Consider the following 19,427-nt stretch of genomic DNA (forward strand, 5'->3'; position numbering starts at 1 on the left):
ACAAAGAACAAGCAGGACAGAGGCATGGAGGAAGGGGTGAGAGAGTGTGTGTGTATGTATACACACTCAGACACATGAGGACACACAAAACAAAGAGGATTATAAATCAATCTTTCACATCCTAACCCTTTTTTGCCTCTGTCTTTCACATTCTTTTTTTCCTTCGGTTGTAACGTGTTCATTTATTGTGGAAAATGATTGGATTTTACTGTATCTGTGCTGGTGGAGACATTGCAGGTGTCCTCTATGTAAGAGAGAGTGCGGTGCGGAGAGGTGTACGGTGCTAATCCGTTTAATAACTCATTCACTTTGCAGTGACAGCCGGGCAGATATCCGGCGAGCCTGTAATCGTGTAAAACTCTGATCAGGTTAGGAGCATCAGGCTGCTCCTATTCTCAGGTTCAGCCTAGGTGGACAGGAAAAAAAAAATGTTTGTCAAGAGAGAGGGAAAGAGGCTTTCAGTGTGTGTGTGTGTGTGTGTGTGTGTGTGTGTGTGTGTTCATTTTTAATTATTTCTCATAAAAAATCATTACTTAGCTGTGGTCGATCTTTCATTAAGATTAGAGTCATTTTTCTAAACCATGGTCATGGATCCAGTGGTGATTATTATTTTGTATTACTGAAAAAGTCTGACTTTTGGCAGTTTCGGCAAATAAACAAATGTATGAATATAAATGCTTATTAAAATGAAATGTCTAAAAGTCAACTTTTGTTTTGGCTTCAGAACGAAGCTTGAAGATTGAAAATTTCCACAATTTTTTTCTATGGTAAAAGATACAGTTCTTACCTAAATTTGGGTACATTGTCACAGTAAAATCGGCCGTTAAACAACCTTTTATCTACCTTATTTTGCAAAAAAAAAAAAAAGGTAAGCTATTTCCTGTGAATGTGTGAGGACCTTTGATTTATTGTAGGTAAATAACAATTTTTTTTATATATATATATACAATTAAAATAATATTAACAGTTTGCTTTTGTGCTGTTTTTTACTATTGTAGTTGTTATTACTATTTTACATTAGATTTTTATTTATCGTTTTATATTTACATTTTATTTAAAGTTTTAGTAATTTTATGTTTTTTTTTCCTTTTTATTTTTTTTTATCATCTGTTATTTTTTTGAATTTCTGTTTTAATTTTAGTTAATTTAGTACATTGTTGAACTAAATTTAAATGAGAATCGTTGCCTTGGGAAATAGCTGAAATTACTTTTTCTTTGTTTTATGTTATATATATATATATGTAAATATTTTTATATTTTATTCCAGTTAATGTTTATTTAATTTAAAGTTTCCTGAATTAGCTGCTGAATGGTGTTAACGACCGAATTAACAGTTTTTTGGGGACAGTAGTGAAACCAGGGTCCCTCTGCCTTTTGCCCCAGTTTGATGTATCTTCTTAGATTTTTCAGTGCACTCCTTTAAATGCTCTAATTGTTTTTAGTTTTAATTTCTGTTTACAATAATAACTTTGATCTAATTTTATATTGAAAAAGGCAGATAGGCTTTTTAAAGATTTAAACAGCAAAAAACTACAACTAATTATTAATTAAATAATTAAAATCGACTTCTAAATCTAATGTAATAAAATTGTATTTGTAAAATGTAACATTCACAACTATCCCACCTCCTCTATAGGGTTACTGTTCTGTTTTGACAGTCCTTTTGCAATTTCCCTCATGTTTTTTTTTTCTTTTTCTTTTAAATTTACACTGCCGTTCAAAAGTTTAGGATCAGTAAGATTTGCAATGTTTTTTAAAGAAGTCTTTTCTGCTTGTCAAAGCTGCATTTATTTGATTAAAATACAGCAAAAACAGTAATATGGATATATTGTTGTTTTCTAGTTTACTATACTTTTAAAAATAATTTATTCCTGTGATAGAATGGTGAAGTTTCAGCATCACTGATCCTTAAGAAATCATTTGAATATGCTGATTTATTATCAGTGATGAAAACAGTTGTGCTGTTTTTTTTTTGGGAATCTGTGATACTTTTCTCAGGATTCTTTAATGAATAAATAGTTAAAAGAACAGCATTTATTCAAAATAGAAATCTTTTCTAACAATATACTATCACTTTACTATCACCTTTCATCAGTTTAACGCATCCTTCCTAAATAAAAGTATTAATTTTAAAAAGAACGAAAGAAAGAAAAAATTTACTGACTCCAAAGTTGTATATTGTAACAAAAGATTTCTATTTTAAATAAATGCTGTTATTTTAACATATTATGCATTAAAGAATCCTGAAAAAAAGTATCACAGGTTCCAAAAAAAATATTAAGCAGCACTGTTTCCAACACTGATAATAAATCAGCATATTAGAATGATTTCTGAATGATCATTTGACACTGAAGACTGGAGTAATGATGCTGAAAATTCAGCTTTGCATCATAGAAATAAATGTTTTTTTATTATTTTAAAAGTATATTAAAATAGAAAACCACTATTTTAAATTGCACTAACATTTCACAAAATTACAGTTTTTTCTGTATTTTTAAACAAAATAAACGCAGCTTTGATGAGCAGAAAAGACTTCTTTAAAAAAACATTACACATCGTACTAATTCCAAACTTTTGAAAGGCAGTGTAAGCATCCAGTTTGTTATCGGTGTTAAATACTAAGCCTGAGCGATTTTGACATGGTTAGAAAAGAGTAGGATGTTATAGTGCATAATCAGAAAAATGTCAATATAATGTGAACATAAACTGCTTGTGACCCCCATAAACATCACAGCCGCTAATCAATCATCACGACGCCCTTTTAAAACTATATAGATATAGCTCCTTTCTGAGCTCAGGATGTACAGTGGATATGGCTAAGCTCCCATAATACTGCCGTCTCTGCACATTGGACCCGTAACTCACAACTAATGGACCTTGTGAGACCCTCCCAGGGGCTTTTTCCAGCTCTGGTAATAGCCTTTGACCTAACCTTCCTTTTTCTGAGAGCCCATGTGAGCGAGTTGGGAGGAATCGGTTAACCTTCCTCCTCAAACCCTCATCATCCCAACGGGAGCTATTAAATGTTTTTTTTTTTTAAGCATTATCTGGTCTCACGTGTTGGCCAATGAAATTTTAACCCACGACAGGATATCATTTGAACTCTTTGCCCCACAATCCTTGATAAAATGGCTAAGCATGCATACGCGCCGCTTGTGTTCTTGTTTATGTATGTATATCATCTTCCAAGCAGAATACTGTGAGTTATCTGACATGCAGCACTCTGACAGACATATGGAAACTTTCTGTTATGTTAAAAGGTTTTTTCTCCTGAATTATTCAACAATATGCTGTTTTTTCACTATAAACACCTTAGAACAAAGCTTCCATCTGTGTGTGAGTCTGTGTGTGCGCAGATAAACTACTCAAACAGACGCTGTGGAAAATGAGACTGACATAGCTGCTGGTGCTGTGCTGTGATGGCAGTATTTTCTAATCAGATATGTTACAAGAGATCCACTTCACATGATTTGATAGCATACTGTGTAAGTAACCAAATACACACACTAACACAGATGGAAGTAGCGCTTTAAGGCGTTTATGAGAAATAATGGCGGATTATAGCTGAGATGCTGAGGTATCTAAGAAGACAAGTCTAGTAGTTGTTGTTCAGTGTTTATTGATGACTATTATTATTTTTAACAAACCTCTCCGAGTTGGTTTTGGCTTTAGTGTTACTGCTCAGCTGCTCTGTTTTCTAAGAGCTACACTATTTGTGGGAATATGTGTATCTTTTGACTTGTCTCAAAGAAGGGCTTTGTTTTTAGTTCATCTCCCAAAGAGGATATGTTGATGAAGGTTTAGACCACTAATAATATTATCAGACATATTGGGGACACCCATGACTTATATACCTATGCAAATATTATGTAAATATGCCGCATATCAATTTTGAAAGTTTGAAGAAGGCCTGGCTTCCCATTCTAGGACGAAATGGCTCGCGGAAATCAAGCCGCCTGCCCCAAGTGTTTCAGTCACAGAGGACTAAGACTCATGTTGCTTTCATACATTCATGTTTTTGCGATGCATTTTCAGGCACGTTCAAATGTTCACAAGCATGAATGAAATCTGAGAGCTGTATAGTGGAGGAGAAGTTTTTTTTTGCAGTACATTTTCAATAATAATTTTTCCTTTAATATTTTATTTTATTATTTTATTTTATTTTATTTTAGCTAGCTGTCACACTTGTAGATCAGTTAAAATAACAATATATATAATATATATATAAATAAATATAATATTGTATATTTTCTTCATAAACACCTACCTTAAAGTTTTTTTTACCCACACACACACACAAATAAAAAAAAATTCGTAAAGAGTTCTACCATTTTTTCCTAATGGAAAAAAAACATTTGTTAACACATGCTGACACAAAGTTGAAACAATTCTACCATTTTTGCTAATGGAAAAAAATAAATTGTTGAACACACGTTGACACATATTGGGTAAGTTGTCACAATGGAATCTGCCGTTTAGCAGCCTATTATGCTTTTCAAATAAATTAAAATTTTATTTCCTTTAAAATTTAAATTTTAAAATTAAATTTTAAATTCTTCATAAACACACACTTTAAAGTTTGTGCTACACACACACACACAATATTGTCTATCCCCTAACCCAACCCTAACCCTAAACCTACCCCTTACAGAAAACATGTTTGCATCGTTACACTTTCAGATAAACACCATTTACTATTTTTAATAATTTTTTAACATTGCGGGGACTGTAGGCCCCACAATTTTATATTATGATTTAATATTGTATAGAATATTTTAAATGAATACATTTTCTTAAAAAGTTGTCATGTGATTTTCCTTTTCCTCATTTTTAGAGCTTGACAGCCCCACTTTCTATTCACCTTTGTTGCATTAAAACAAGTTATTTTGAGTTTAACGGAATTAAAAAACATGCAGGTTTGAAATAAGGGTGAGTAAATAATGACATTTTTTAATATCTATCTTGAGTGAACTATTCCTTGAAGTATCTGAGTTTGTGAAAGAAATGAGTGTACATTTGAGTTTGTGACTCACTAATGACTAGTGATTGCATGCTCTGGTAAAAAAAAAACAATTTTCATGGTGAATAAGCATTTAAGTGTATTTGCAATAAGCTGAAACCACATCAACAAGAATCTTGCATGCAAATGGAAAACTCTCTTATTGATTAAAGATGTAAGACTTAAGGTTAGCATCACACTTTTGAACTCTGCTTTGCCTCTCTCTCTTACTCTACCTATTAATCTTTCTTCGTCTCGGTGTTCCTCTGTGACGCTCTGATCATTTGCAGAGCTTTTAAGTCCCACGTCATGAATGCAAGGAGACAGGCAACGATGAGCGCAATGATCAATCACAAAAAAAAATCAAATTATGCTAAGCTAAGTACTTGGAGAGTGAACATAAGGAGAGAGAGAAAGGTTTATACTATGTGGGCCTAATATCAGAAATCTTACTCCGCAGATGCGCATTTTGAGAAATCACCTAAAGGGGAAGATTGACAGATGAAGTTTTAAACTCATAATGTACGTTTAACAGTGCCAAATCCCCACACAAGGCACTATGGGAGTCTCTAACCGCAGGCAGTGTCACATTTAGAACCTGGAATCTGAATTTATCGCCTTCTGCAGTGGAAATGCTCGAAATTCAAATTCAATTACAGTGTAAACTCTTTGGAAGAAAGGCAAGCTTTGATGAGTGGGTAACTGTAACTTTATATCGTTGTTCAGGCGATTGCAAAGTAGTTCAGAGACCAAGCACTTCTCAGCATTAATCTAGTTCATGGCCGTCGGTTTTGTTTATTGGTAAGGACATTTTAAAATCAGACTATACCGATGCGCAAGTACACATGTGCACAGATGTTCAAAGTTCTGCCTTTTTTTAATGATCATTTGGTATATAATCATTTGGTCTTTAGGATTTTTTTAAGGACTTTGATAGAAGCCTTTTATGATCACCGAGGCTGCATTGATTTCTTCAAAAATACAATAAAAACAGTATTGTGAAGTATTGCTACTTCCCTATAAAATAGTACTTTTGAAAATAACATCTATTTTAATATGTTTTAAAATGTAACTTATTTCTGTTAAATTAAAGCATTAATTAAAAAAAAATAATCTTACTGAACCTAAACCTTTGAATGGTAAAGTACACTCTAAAAAATGCTGGGTTAAAAACAACCCAACTTGGGTTATTTGGCAGCCCAGTGCTGGGTAAATATTGGACACCAAACATGCTGGGTTATTTTATTTAAGTCAACTATTGTTTAGAAATTATTATATTGCTGGTTTAAAATGGACTGGAACTTATAAAACACACACAGAATTACTAGAGGCAACAGCAATAATCAAAAGATTAACATTTATTATTAAGCAAGAACACATGAACAAAATACAAAAGACAATTTGAATGTATTTGGGTGAATACAGCATAGTTTACAATATTACATACATTTAAACTCATTGAACAAGCATTTTAGACATAAAAAAATGTGACATTTAAAAGTAGAATATTAATTTTAGTGTATTCAACCATTTTCTGCAATCGCTATTTACTGAAAAAACACTAATTCTAATGCCGAAAAATGTTGCCGAAATCTGAGCCGGTGAAGTGCTGCTGTTCCCCAGGTTAATTGCAAACTTTAGACCACGGCCTCGCGTTTCACTCACAGCTGAAAGATGCAGAGACTGACTCCAAAATCTGCCCACAAACAAACAGTACTGACATTAGAGAACATATTTTAAGATTAAGCTCAGTACAGTAACAAATAAAATCCATTTATTTTATGCAAGGCAAAAGGTGTTTCCATCCTGTGAAACAACCGCTGCTGATGCAGCTGACATGTCTCATCCTTATGTTGTGTTCTGTAAAATAATACAATTTACAGCACAGTGAAGACTTTATAAATTAAATAAAATGTGTACAAACCTTTATTTCACTAAAGAAGTGCAAATCGGCAGCGATAAGAACAACTTGTTTCTGTAGAGGACTCAAAAAGCCTGCTCTTTGACTGACTGTAACTCAGCAGCTGGGTTGTTTTGTCAGAGACAGGCTCAGCCCAGCGGTTGGGTAGAAAAAAATAACCCAGCATTAATAATGACCCAACAACTTAGTAACAGAAAAACTACCCAGCACCTGGGTAAAAAATATTAAAAATAACCCAATAAAATGACCCAATAAAGTTGAACCCAGCATTTGGGTTAAAAAAAAATAACCTAGCATTTTTTAGAGTGTAGTATTTACACTATATACTAGCTGTATGATAAAAATGATAGGAAATAAAATACTTTAATTATACCAATGAAAGCGATACATATTTGTATTACAGTCAGGTTTTATCATATTGTTTGAGATTGTTCATTATCTTAACTTTGTTCCCCACCAAAATCTACACTCATAATGTAGCACCCGGTTCATCAGAGCATAGGGAAGTTTAGATGCACGTGTACGTTCTCCAGCATCGTGCTGTAAAAGCGGTAAAAGTGAAGATGATCCCTGTTTGGGATCATTTATCTGTTTTAAAAACCTCTCGTTGTACCTGACCATTCCTCTGCACGCAGTGAACCAGAGCTGCTCTTGCCTGTCCAGGAAATTGATTCCACCCCTTCCAGCTGATGCCCACCATCTTTGTCTTCCTCTTTCTTTCAGTTCTTTCTCCTTCTTTCTTTTTCTCTCTCTCCCTTTCTTGCCCCCTACCAATCTCCGTCTCTCTCTTTTCCTCCTCACCGCGGTGGAGAGGCAAGTGCCAATTCTTCAGAGTAATTTGCGAGCTGGGCGGATGATGGGATTGGTGGATTGCGGCACCTGGCGCTGTTTTGCATTGTCAGCCAAATAATCTGTGATTTATCACTCCAGAGATGAGCAGAGAGTGGAGGAAGATACAGAACAGAAAGAGTGGAATGAATTAAAGTGGAGAAAAGAACAAAAAACTGACAGGAAAAGCAAAATTATGCTGGTGAAAAAGTGTAACTGACAAGAACTGCCATGATCAACACAAATGAGTGAAGTTAAAAATACACATACAAGAAAAGATGCTTTAATTATTATTATAAAGCTTATTTCTTTAAAAAATGTTTAAGTGCTATTGTTTTCTTTAATAGCATTTTTGCATAAGAAATATTAATTGTTCCAATTTTGCTGTAACCTGATGTAGTCAGGTTGATATGATGTTGTAATCATAAAAGTTCTCTCTCTCTCTCTCTCTCAAAAGTTTACATACACTTGATTCTTAATAATGTGTTGTTACCTGAATAATCCATTTTTTAATTCCTTTAATTTATTTTTTCTTTTTTAGTAATAGTTGTTCATGAGTTTCTTGTTTGTGCTGAACAGTTAAACTACCTGCTGTCCACCGTGTGAAGAGATGGGAAGAGATGGGTCTTTTTTAACTCTTTCCAACAATGACTGTATGATTTTGAGGTCCATCTTTTCACACTAAGGACAACTGAGGGATTCATATGCAACTATTGCAGAGGGTTCAAACACTCACTGATGCTTCAGAAGGAAAAACAATGCATTAAGAACTGGGGGGTTGGGGGTTTATCAGGATGTGAAGATCAGGGTACATTTAACTTATTTTATCTTGTGGGAAACATGTAAGTATCTTTTGAAAGGCAGTACTAAATGAAAAAAAAAATATATTTAGGCAAAATAAGAAAAATGTACACATCTTCATTCTGTTTAAAAGTTTTCACCCCCGGCTCTTAATGCATCGTGTTTCTTTCTAAAACATCAGTGAGCATTTGAACCTTCTGTAATAGTTGCAAATGAGTCCCTCAGCTGTCCACAGTGTGAAGAGATGGGTCTGTATACATAAAGGATTTTTGTTGTTGTTGCATTTTTATACTTGCTTCTAAAATACGGTGTAGGAGTTCTTTTGGTGCTAGAAGTCGTCCGTGTGTATGTTATCGTCATTCAAAAGGATTTTTTCTCTAAATTCTCTCCAAACATCAGGAGGATCCAAACGAGGCCAAACACAATTCGCTTTATAGAGGCATTAGAAAACCTCCAATTGTTTTTGGGCTGTTCGCCCTTTCTTGTTGAGACATAATTTTCTCTTTATAGTGCTCCTCTCCGCAAAGAAACACTGGCCTTCATCTCTCTCTCATTGCCCAGTCTCCTCTCCCCCTCTCTTTAAAATAGAGACAGAGATTAAATCGATTTTTCAGTGTCTTCAAATCCATGGCTCAGCTCTTTGGCTTTGACGAAGGGAAGTGTTTATACGGGTCCATTCCGAAGTCACAAAATAATATGCCATCACATGCAGGATGGGAGGAGAACTGAGAAACCAGGTATACAGGAATGACCAAAAGAACAGTATCAAGGAATACCCGTGTAGTGTTAATTTCCATTTAAATGTTTAAATGACTAGTAAATAGTAAAGCTTAAAGTCGGAAAATGTCATGGTGATTTATTATTATTTGTTTGAATATTGAATTATAATAGTCCATCTATTGAATCATCTATAGTTTCCATTTTACTCTAAAGATGTCACAATATACCACGATTTGCACAGTGTCATAATGCTAACTGTGACCATTTAATTTTGTTACCAGTATTATTTTTCTGCCTCATGAGTACTATTTTCAATATGTTTTTTATTTTTCAATGCAATGCAAATCTAGTCAAATATACTGCTTATTTGGACAAACTTTGGTGGTATATACAATTATCAGTCTCAGAGGAGAAGTGTGATGCTGTGTCCCAGCTTCCAGAATGTTTTTATCATATCATATTTTTGATGTTCTGATATGGCCACATGCCACTTTAGCTGCCATTTTCCTGTGCCATTAGCCTTGCGGTCCTCAGACCTGACACAGTCATTTCTGCTGCAGAGAATGACGGGGTGGCAGCTCTTAGAACAACACTGCAGATGATCAGAAAGATGGGTGGATTGAAAAAGGTGCAAATTGCAAGAACAGAGATGGAAGCAAAGGTAGAGAAATTGAGCGTAGCGTCCTTGCACGGAATTCTGGGTAATTGCTCTTTCAGGAGTCACACACACACACTGAGAAAAACTTGATCACTTCTGGAGGGTGCCTTTATCAACTATCATTGTGTGGCGGAACATTACGTCTCATAAAAAAAAACATGCACAGCATGGGCTCTGTTATACATCCTCTCAGGGCTTGTGTGTGTGAGAGAGAGAGAGACAGTGCATTTACTTTGATGGAATGACATTTTATCTCATATTTTTACTCTAATTGCCTGTGTTGAATGAATCACGGTTCATTTTAGTTGGACTTGCTTTTAAAAGGTTCTTTGTTTAACTGTCTGTTTAGAATGGCAATTCAATCCATCTTTTTCTCTCTCTCTTGTTCTCAGCCTCCCAGATCAAGTATTCCCAGACCTCTTGACATTTTTTTTTTCAAAATAATTTGCCTCTGTTAATTTGGTTCAGTGTCAAAGTGTGCATTCAAATACCACACGTATGGTGTAAAATAGTGTTAATTTCGTTAACGAAAGCTTTGTGTTTTTTAACGAAAATGTTTGTGGCTTTTTCCCATGACTAATAAGAGATAACACTAAAGTGAATAGTTGATAACTGTAACTATATCAACATGCAGTATCGTTGATGTTAAAAGACAAGTCTAAAATGTATTTCATAAAAATAAAAATTATACCAAAATCTCGTTCTATTTTCATCGAAAAAAGGAGACAGAATATTCAGACTGCTGTACATGCCTCTACTATGTAAGCTTTAATGTGTGTGGTTGCCAGATAGCTTCTCTGTTAAAAATGATACATTTTCTGTCTGGTGTTTTGCGTATTTTTTTTAATCTGGCAACCATGCGCACACACTCGCTCTTCATTACAGAAGTGCCGGCGATGATCTGAAAACACGACAAACAATTAAGCTGAAGTTTAGCGATCGATATGTGAGATGTTCGGCTTAAAACAAAGTGTCATTCAGCACATCTGTGTTCTAGGTGCTTCACGCCATATCGTAATTACGAGATACCAACTTGTAAAAAGCGTTCACGTCCTCGTAGAACTCGTAATTACAACTTGTGAACTGGGAGCTTTCTGAGAGCTACGACTTGTAACCATCTGACCACCTCAGAATTAATATGCGCTATGTTTATGCATTTATGCATTTATTTCCGTGTCTGTGTCGAAGGGTGTGAACAGCTCCCAGTAGAGCGTCACGCGTTGTCATCTCAAAATTTAGGTAATTACGATATGGCGTGAATGCAGCATAAGTCATGAGATCTTGACTGTTTTGTTTGCAGTTGTGGTTGCTGAATAAATGCACTTGCTCAGCCGCTATTGTTTTAATAGAGAAACATTACTGCAATTTGGAATTATTGGAATTTATATTAGGAATGTCACTGTTATATTTGTTTGTTTGTTTTTAGCAGTTTTCATAATGTAGACAGAGAGAGTGCATAAATAAGTCTTTGATATTAATTTATATATTAAATAGCCTATAATGAATGTCTATAATGTGTTTGAGTCCACATTCTATTGATTTGTGGTTATTGGTGAAAGTGCATAACCTAAAATGTTAACAAATAATAATAATAAAATTCTCAAATGACAACAATTATTGCAATTTTAATTTTGAGCTAAACATTTTTTTTATTATTAGTTTAACATTGAAATATATTTTCATTGATTAAAAAAATGCTCAGACATTTAGTTGACTAAAACTAGACTAAACAAAAACAGGGCAAACTAAAAAGTACACATGACACAGGAATAAGACTAAAATAAAAATAGGTGATAAAATGAACACTAATGGAAAATTAGAATTAGAAATAAGTTTTCAGTTGTTGATACCAATATTGATGAAATTTCACAATTCTCAATACCAGTATCACTAAAACGAATATGCTATAGAGCACAGCAGTCTTCCATTCCATCCATTTTTTTCCACAGAAAATGTATTTTATACATGTAAACTTTTCAAGACAGACTTGCAATCTATGATAAAAGGTATTAAACCTCACTTCATTTTTCAATAATCTTACGTAATTGTCAATTCATAATATTTGATTACTTCATTCACAATGGTTCATAAAGTACAGACTTTATAACAGATTTTCAAGTATGTTTTTGATTTAAATCAAACTCTATAATGTTATGATTCAGTTCAAAGCTGATTACTTTAGTTCATGGCTTACAAATCTTTATTGAAAAATTTCTGTAGAGAAAAGAAGAAAAAGGGGAAAAACAGGAACAACTTCCAGAATCTTAATATAAAATTAAGTTATACTGTAGCAATGTAACCATGTAGCCTTCAGGTATTTCTCAATTAAGTAATCATTGCTTCATGTTGTTAACAGTAAACTGTTAGCAATTATATACATATTGAACAAAGCAATGGTTTTTCAGATATCAAAGTACAGTACAGTAAATGGAAAGTAAACATGATTAAACATTAAATATGTAATGTAAAAAAAAAAAATCTACAAAAGCATAAAAACATTTCTTCCTGCATTTTCAAGGTGGTTCTAAATTGTACTTGGAACTGGTATTGTTACATGTCTGGTCTTCTTTGAAGATCTGTCTTAAGTGCTCTTATTTCTTTTTCAGCTGTTTGTCCCTCATGCTTTCATTATTAGGTGATTAATATTACCAGGAAGTACACTATGGAACATGTTTATTTAATAAAAGCGCCCAACAAACCACAAAAGTTTGAGCAGTTTGAGCCCTGCATGATCTGTGGACGCACATGCATTCATTCATTGCAAAAGTAGAAAAACATTTCTTCCTACATTTTCAAAGTGGTTCTATATTGTTCTTGGAACTGGTATTGTTTTATGTCTGGTCTTCTCTGAAGATCTGTCTTAAGTGCTCTTATTTCTTCTTCAGCTGTTTGTCTCTCATGCTTTCATTATTAGGTGATTAATATTACCAGGAAGTACACTATGGAGCATGCTTATTTAATAAAAGCGCCCCAAAAAAACCACAAAAGCTTGAGCAGTTTGAGCCCTGCGTGATCTGTGGACGCACATGCATTCATTTCAAATTTCAGTCTGCCCCCACCGTGACCCTGAGCTATAATAGTGAGATGTGACTGCTTCACGCTGCTTGAGCTCTTGTGTGTGTGTGTGTGATTTACCGGAAAGAAAATGATGGTGCTGTGTTCACCATGACAACGTCACACAGACAGCCCATCAAAGTGTCATAAATGTCCAGCGGATACAGACCACCATTAATCACGACAGAGAGTAAAGAGGGCAAAATATAGAGAAAAGATGAGGGGAAAATGAAGTCCAGATAATAAAAAAAAAAAGAAAAAAGAGGAAAAAGACGGAGAGACTCCTCTGTTATTCCCAGTTTTCACATAATTATGTGAAAAAAGTGGTCTCTCTTCAGATGAGTGTAATTGTGGCTAGTGCAGGGGAAGAATCATAGCAAATGCCACAGCCATTACAAAACCCACAAAACAATCACAATTGTTCGATCCACCTCTACTTCACCTTTCTTTTTCTCGCACTGCAGGTGTCTCTTAGTTGTGATGAGGTGCTGGTGAACGGAAAAGAGAAGAATGGGCATATCTCTCTTCAAGTGAACTTTACCTACCTCTATTTGACCAGCCAATTAGAGCTCACCGTCTGGGTGCCACGGCTACCGCTCCAGATTGACGTCTCTGATGCCGAACTCAGCCAAGTCAAAGGATGGAGGGTTCCCATCATCACCAACAAAAGGTGTGTGTGTATGAGACAGCAAAAAGCGTATGTGTGTTTGTAAGCTGACATGAGGAGAAGGACACATTGTGTGAGATCTAGAACCATCCCTTTCATTTTATTGGTATACGCTGTGCGTGTATATGTGTGTGTGTTTGGATATATGTCTGTTTTTTTCACAGCCCAATTCTGCTTGCTGGCCTTCAGTCTGTCTGCTGGGCCCATTTTTCAATTTGGCCAATTTCTGTCTTTCTGCCTGTAACAACAAAACCACTGTTACCACCAGGAACCACATTCGCACACACACACACACTCTCTCTCTTACACCCCACGCAATGCTTCCCCCTAGGTGAACAGGAAATTTGAAGTAATCACAGTTTCAGAGAGAGAAATAAAATGGGGGAGAAGAAAAGACAAGGCAAGGAAAACAAAACAAAACCAAACTGAAAAATGCAGACCAGAAAAAAAAAGAAAAGAAAATTGGATAATTGCTGGAGATCATACACTTTTCCTCAGTTCTAATCAGTCAGATAGCCAGCTGCATTGAAACACAAACTTGGCTTTGTCAAAGATGTGTATAATTGCTTTCTTTTTGCCCCTTAGTAAAACATTTGAAGAAATAAATCATGCAAAAATGTGTTTTCTATCATTATTTGCTCACTCTCGTATGACCCGTATGACTTTCTCCTGTGGAGATGTCCACAGTGCTCTTTTCCACATAGTGAAAGCAATTGAGTGAATTCTCCGAAAAAAAAAAAATAACCAAAATAGGTTACACTTTATTTTGATAGTCCACTTCAGACATTCTACTAACTATAAGTACCTTTGCAAGTACATGTCAACTAATTTTCATTAATTTGCAACTACATGTCTACTAACTCTCAGAGCAGGTGTTAGGCTGTTAGGTTATGTTTAGGGTTAGTAGAATAAGTTGACATATACTTGCAAAGTTTAGAAGACTGTTAGGAGATATTAAGCAGACAGTCTAATAATACTCTAATGACTAGTTGACATGCAGTGCAAGGTTGCTTATTGTTAGTAGAATGTCTGAAGTGTACTATCAAAATAAAGTGTTACCTTTAAATTCCCTCATACAAAGCTGGCGTACAGCGTACAGGCCATTTGGGCTACTATTCTGGTACTTTTATGTTGTTTTTGTCCACATTTTTGGAGCTTGACAACCCCTGTCCCAGTTCACTTTTATGGAAAAACCCTGCATGACCCATCTTTTCTGAGTTTCTTGTTAGAAAGAAAGCCATACAGGTTTGGAACAACATGAGGTTGAGTAATTGATGATATAATTATCATTTTTGACTAAACTATCCCTAAGGAAACCATAAAGCACAAGATGGTATTGTGATTTTGTCTTTGCATTTTATTATTATTATAATCATTATCATGTATTTCATTATTCTTTCTTAGAATCTCATTACTAGCATCTCATTATTTTAACTTAGAAAACAACCCCAAATAAACCCATTTGTGTTGTATTATTGAATATTTTGATTATGCATAATGGCATTTCAGTAGCTTTTTGTAATCTTTCTGCCTTTGTACTTCAGGGGCTTATTACATAACAAGCCAAAATAATGTCACCACTTTATCAGCATACGATATGTAGATTCAATTTTTTTTTATCTTATCCCTGTTCTGTGTTGCCCAGGCCGACGCGGGACAGTGAGGATGATGAGGAGGATGAGAGGAAGGGCAGAGGCTGTGCCCTGCAGTATCAGTACGCTCTGGTGCGTGTTCTCACACACTTCGTAGCCGAGCCAACTGGCCCTGGTGGGGAGCTTGTGCACATGCTGGGTTCCGATTGGTCAGCCGACATCACAGAGATGGTGCTGGACTTCTTGAAAGTGGAAGATACAAGCATTGCACGACTAATTGATGGAAGGGTGCTGGTGGGAAGAGACCCGGGCATCACCAATATACAGGTAAATATCTATATCTATAGTGCCTTGCGAAAGTATTCATACACCTTTATTTTTTCACCATTTGTTATGCTGCAGCCTTATGTTAAACTGCTTTTTTTCCAAATCAATTTACACTCTATACACCATAATGTCAAAGCAAAAAAAAAACAGATTTGTGACAACTTTGCAATTCATTAAAAATAAAACACTGAAATAAGTACATTGCGTAAGTATTCATACCCTTAACTTAGTACTTAGTTGAAGCACCTTTACAGCCTCAAGTCTTTTTGGGTATGATGCGACAAGCTTTGCACTGCATTTCTTCGCCTCACCTCTTCACCTTTCAAGCTCTGTTAGCTTGGATGGGGGCTGGCAGACATTTTCAGGTTTCTCTAGAAATATTTGTTTGCATTCAAGCCAAGGCTCTGGCTGGGCCACACAAGGACATTCACAGAGTTGTCTATAAGCCACTCTTGCTCTGTGTTTAGGATCATTGTACTGTCTGAGGTTTTGAATCCTCTGGACTGGGTTTTCATTAAGGCTGTCTCAAAATTTTGGTGAACTTTTCTTCTACTCTGACGAGTCCCTCAGTCCCTGCCACTGAAAAACAGCCCCACAGCTTGAGGCTGATACCAGCACACTTTACTTTTAAAGATGGTACTCTGCAGGTGATGAGCAGTTCTTGATTTCCTTCAAACATTATGCTTGGAGCTAAGGTTCATCAGACCAGAGATTCTTGTTTCTCACAGTCTGAGGGTCCTTTAGGTGCTTTTTTTGCAAATTCCAAGTGTGTTTTATGTGTCTTCACTAAGCAGAGGATTAAGTTGGCCACATCGCCATAAAGACCAGACTGGAGTATTGCAGTGATGTTTGTCCTTCTGTACGTTTCTTGCATCTGCATATATGATAATGGAGCTCATCTAGAGTGACCATCAGCTTCTTGGTCACCAGTCTAACCAAGCCCCTTCTCTATCTAATGCTCAGTTTGGCCAGGAGGCCAGCTCTAGGAATTGTCCTAGTTGTTCCAAGCATCTTCCATAATGGATAATGGAGGCTACATGCTTCTGTGAAGATTTTTTTCCCCAGATCTGTGTCTTGATGCAAGCATCTGAGCTCTTCAGGCAGTTATTTTGACCTCAGGACTCTTTTGCAGTTTTTGCTCTGATATGCATTTTCAGCTGTCACCATTTTTGAGAGGTGTGTGCCTTTCCAAATTATACACATTCAAATGAATTTGCCACAGTTTAACTCCACTCGAAGTGTAGTAACATCTATAAGCGATATGAGTGCTCCTGAGCTAAATTTCAAGTGTCCCAGAAAAGTTGTTACAAACCTGTTTTTTGCTTTGCCGTTATGGTGTATGGAGTGTAGATTGATATGGGGGAAGTACGGACTTTAACATAAGGCTGCAACATAACAAATCTATCATCTATCTATAACATACAAAGCATATGTGTCTGCTTTTATACATCTTGCAGACACATTTTTTACAAAGCTTTTTACATTGCTTTTAAGATGTACATTTTATCAGTACAGTACAGTATATGCATTCCCTAGGAATCAAAATTTCTAACTTATTCATAGCCAGTTTTTTTGACAGCATCTGTTTGGTGAGCAGCTCGGTTTTAAATGAAGTCGGCACACAAATAAAGACCGGTGACAAATAAAAAAAGAACCTGAGCGATAGTAACACCTCCCTTGTCAAACACACCGAAAATATTCACCCCCATTGCAAAGATGTTAGTGCATGTGAGTGATAACAAGCTTGTTTGCCTACAGGTGTTAAAATCTCAGCTGTGTTGAATGCTTACCCCAGAGTCGAGTGTTCTGTTAGAAACCCGTTGACTAAGAGGCCCCTGCGTGTTTATGTTCATTTCCTCTGCATGTGTGTTTTCGTGTCTGTCTCCATTTGCATTTTATCATGTTTCACATGTTGGTCCAAATTTGAGCTGGTTATATAAGACCTCGCATGTGGTTTTGAGTTTGTTGTTAGTTTGAGTGGAATTCTCTCCAGTCCTTTTTTCATGTTGTTTCTCTCCCTGTCGTTTAGGCTTCCGCCACCCCTTTGATTTTCTGCCATTTTAGTTTTTTTCTTCCTTCCCTCCCCTCAGCTCGGGAATCCACGTGGTGTCACTCAACAGTTTGTGTCCACGGTAACAGAATATGGTGCTCGGCGATGACACGTTGATTCTGAGATCTCTTTGTACACCTGTCATACCGCTTGTCTGTCATAGTAAAGCAATTGCAAAGCGTCAGTTTGCATCTCCTCGCCTGTTATAAGGACGGGAGATATTATATAATGAAAACAGGGACAGGAAAGGATTTTCAAATATTTCTGTAAATTATTTAAAATGCCTTGAGCAAATTTCATGCAGATAGATAGATAGATAGATAGATAGATAGATAGAAAAATGATAGATAGCATGACATGCATTTATCTGATCAATGTGAGGATCTTCTGTTATATTTCCCAGGTGATATCGCCTTTTTCTGACTCCATTCTGGCTGAGAAGACCATCACAGTGGTGGATGATAAAGTGACCATCACTGATCTGGGAGTTCAGCTAGTGGGCTCTTTGAGTCTCTCACTGCAGCCCAGTTCCACCAACAACAGAGCCTTCTACATCACAACCACTGCTCAGGACTTGTTGCACACACCCAAACAGGTGAGAGCCATGTGAAATGACCAACAGAAAACTTTAAGGGATAGTTCAACCAAAAATGAAAATTCTGTCATTAAAGGTTCATAACCCTGGACTACTTTTTCTGAGATTTTGGTGTTGCGCATCAGATGACAATGTTCATTTTAATTGTTGGAGAAAACTGGTTAATTTTGAGCTTTTTTGCACTATTTTCATCTTCCGGGTTTAAAATTAACATTGTGTTGACGTCACAGTTTGTGACGTGGCAACGAACTATAGTACTTCTATGAGGCGTGAATGTCTTATAAATATTCATGAGGCCGCGTGTTCTTATCCTATGAGAAGACGCTTCGCCTAATTATTCACGACAGCGTGTGTTGATTTGCTATGATAGACACTTCAGACTTGCATATATTAACTGAGAGAAACGTTCATTGATCAAAAGAGGAGTGTTTGTTTTTGTTTGCTTTGTAAGAGTTCAGCACAAACGCGTTTTATTCATATAGTGATTGTGATAGCATTTTTTACAATTTCTTGAAGCAATCCATCAAAAGGATTATAAACGTGCCAAATAAGCCTTAAAAGTTAATAGAGGTGCAACAGCGCATTCATATATATGTTTTCGGTGCAGAATGCAAATGGCTATGCATTTATTTGTGTTGTTAACTCAATGGGAGCGAAATTAAACTGTCTGAACCGTCTGAACCTGAAGTTGACTCTCTCCCCTCTTCCCCCTCCGCTCCACAGCACACCATGCCCACTTTTGCAGCATTTTTTAAAACTGTGTTGAGAACTAACCAGTGCTAAAACAGGGGGTTTCATGAACCTTTTATTGCTCACCCTCACCCTTATATCGCTCCAAACCCATAAGACTGAGACCCTGTTTACACTAGTGCGTTTTCGTTTTAAAACAGCGTTATTTAGATGGCAGACGCGTCTTCGTGCTTGGAGTGGTCAAATGATGCATCTACCTATACATGTCTATGGGCACAACGAGGATGACGTTATTGTTTACACAGTCATCAAGGATACGCAGAGAGAATGTGGGCAGCCACGCCATCGTTTTCAATAGTCTCCGTTTTGGTCCATATACACTGAAACGCAGCCCCAGAGATTTCAAACTAAAATGGCGTCTGAAGCGTTTTCAGAAGTCTTTGTTTTCGAGGGTCGAAAACACCAGAGTAGTGTAAACGACAGGCGTAACCATAGCAAAAGTTATGCGTTTTAAAACGAAATTGC

General features: G+C 36.0%; 1 protein-coding gene across 2 annotated transcripts in view; it reads left to right on the top strand.

Moving 5' to 3' along the window:
- The window catches only part of si:dkey-215k6.1 (transmembrane protein 132C), a 245,291-nt gene that overhangs the window by 219,235 nt on the left and 6,629 nt on the right, over positions 1-19,427 (top strand). For both annotated transcript variants that reach the window (XM_051110577.1, XM_051110578.1), the window contains 3 exons: positions 13,446-13,651; positions 15,294-15,567; positions 18,021-18,212. In XM_051110577.1, the coding sequence (XP_050966534.1) occupies positions 13,446-13,651; positions 15,294-15,567; positions 18,021-18,212 (672 nt within the window). The remainder of the gene's footprint in view (positions 1-13,445; positions 13,652-15,293; positions 15,568-18,020; positions 18,213-19,427) is intronic.

Source organism: Labeo rohita, chromosome 5 (genome assembly GCF_022985175.1).
Source record: "Labeo rohita strain BAU-BD-2019 chromosome 5, IGBB_LRoh.1.0, whole genome shotgun sequence".
NCBI classification, from domain to species: domain Eukaryota; kingdom Metazoa; phylum Chordata; class Actinopteri; order Cypriniformes; family Cyprinidae; genus Labeo; species Labeo rohita.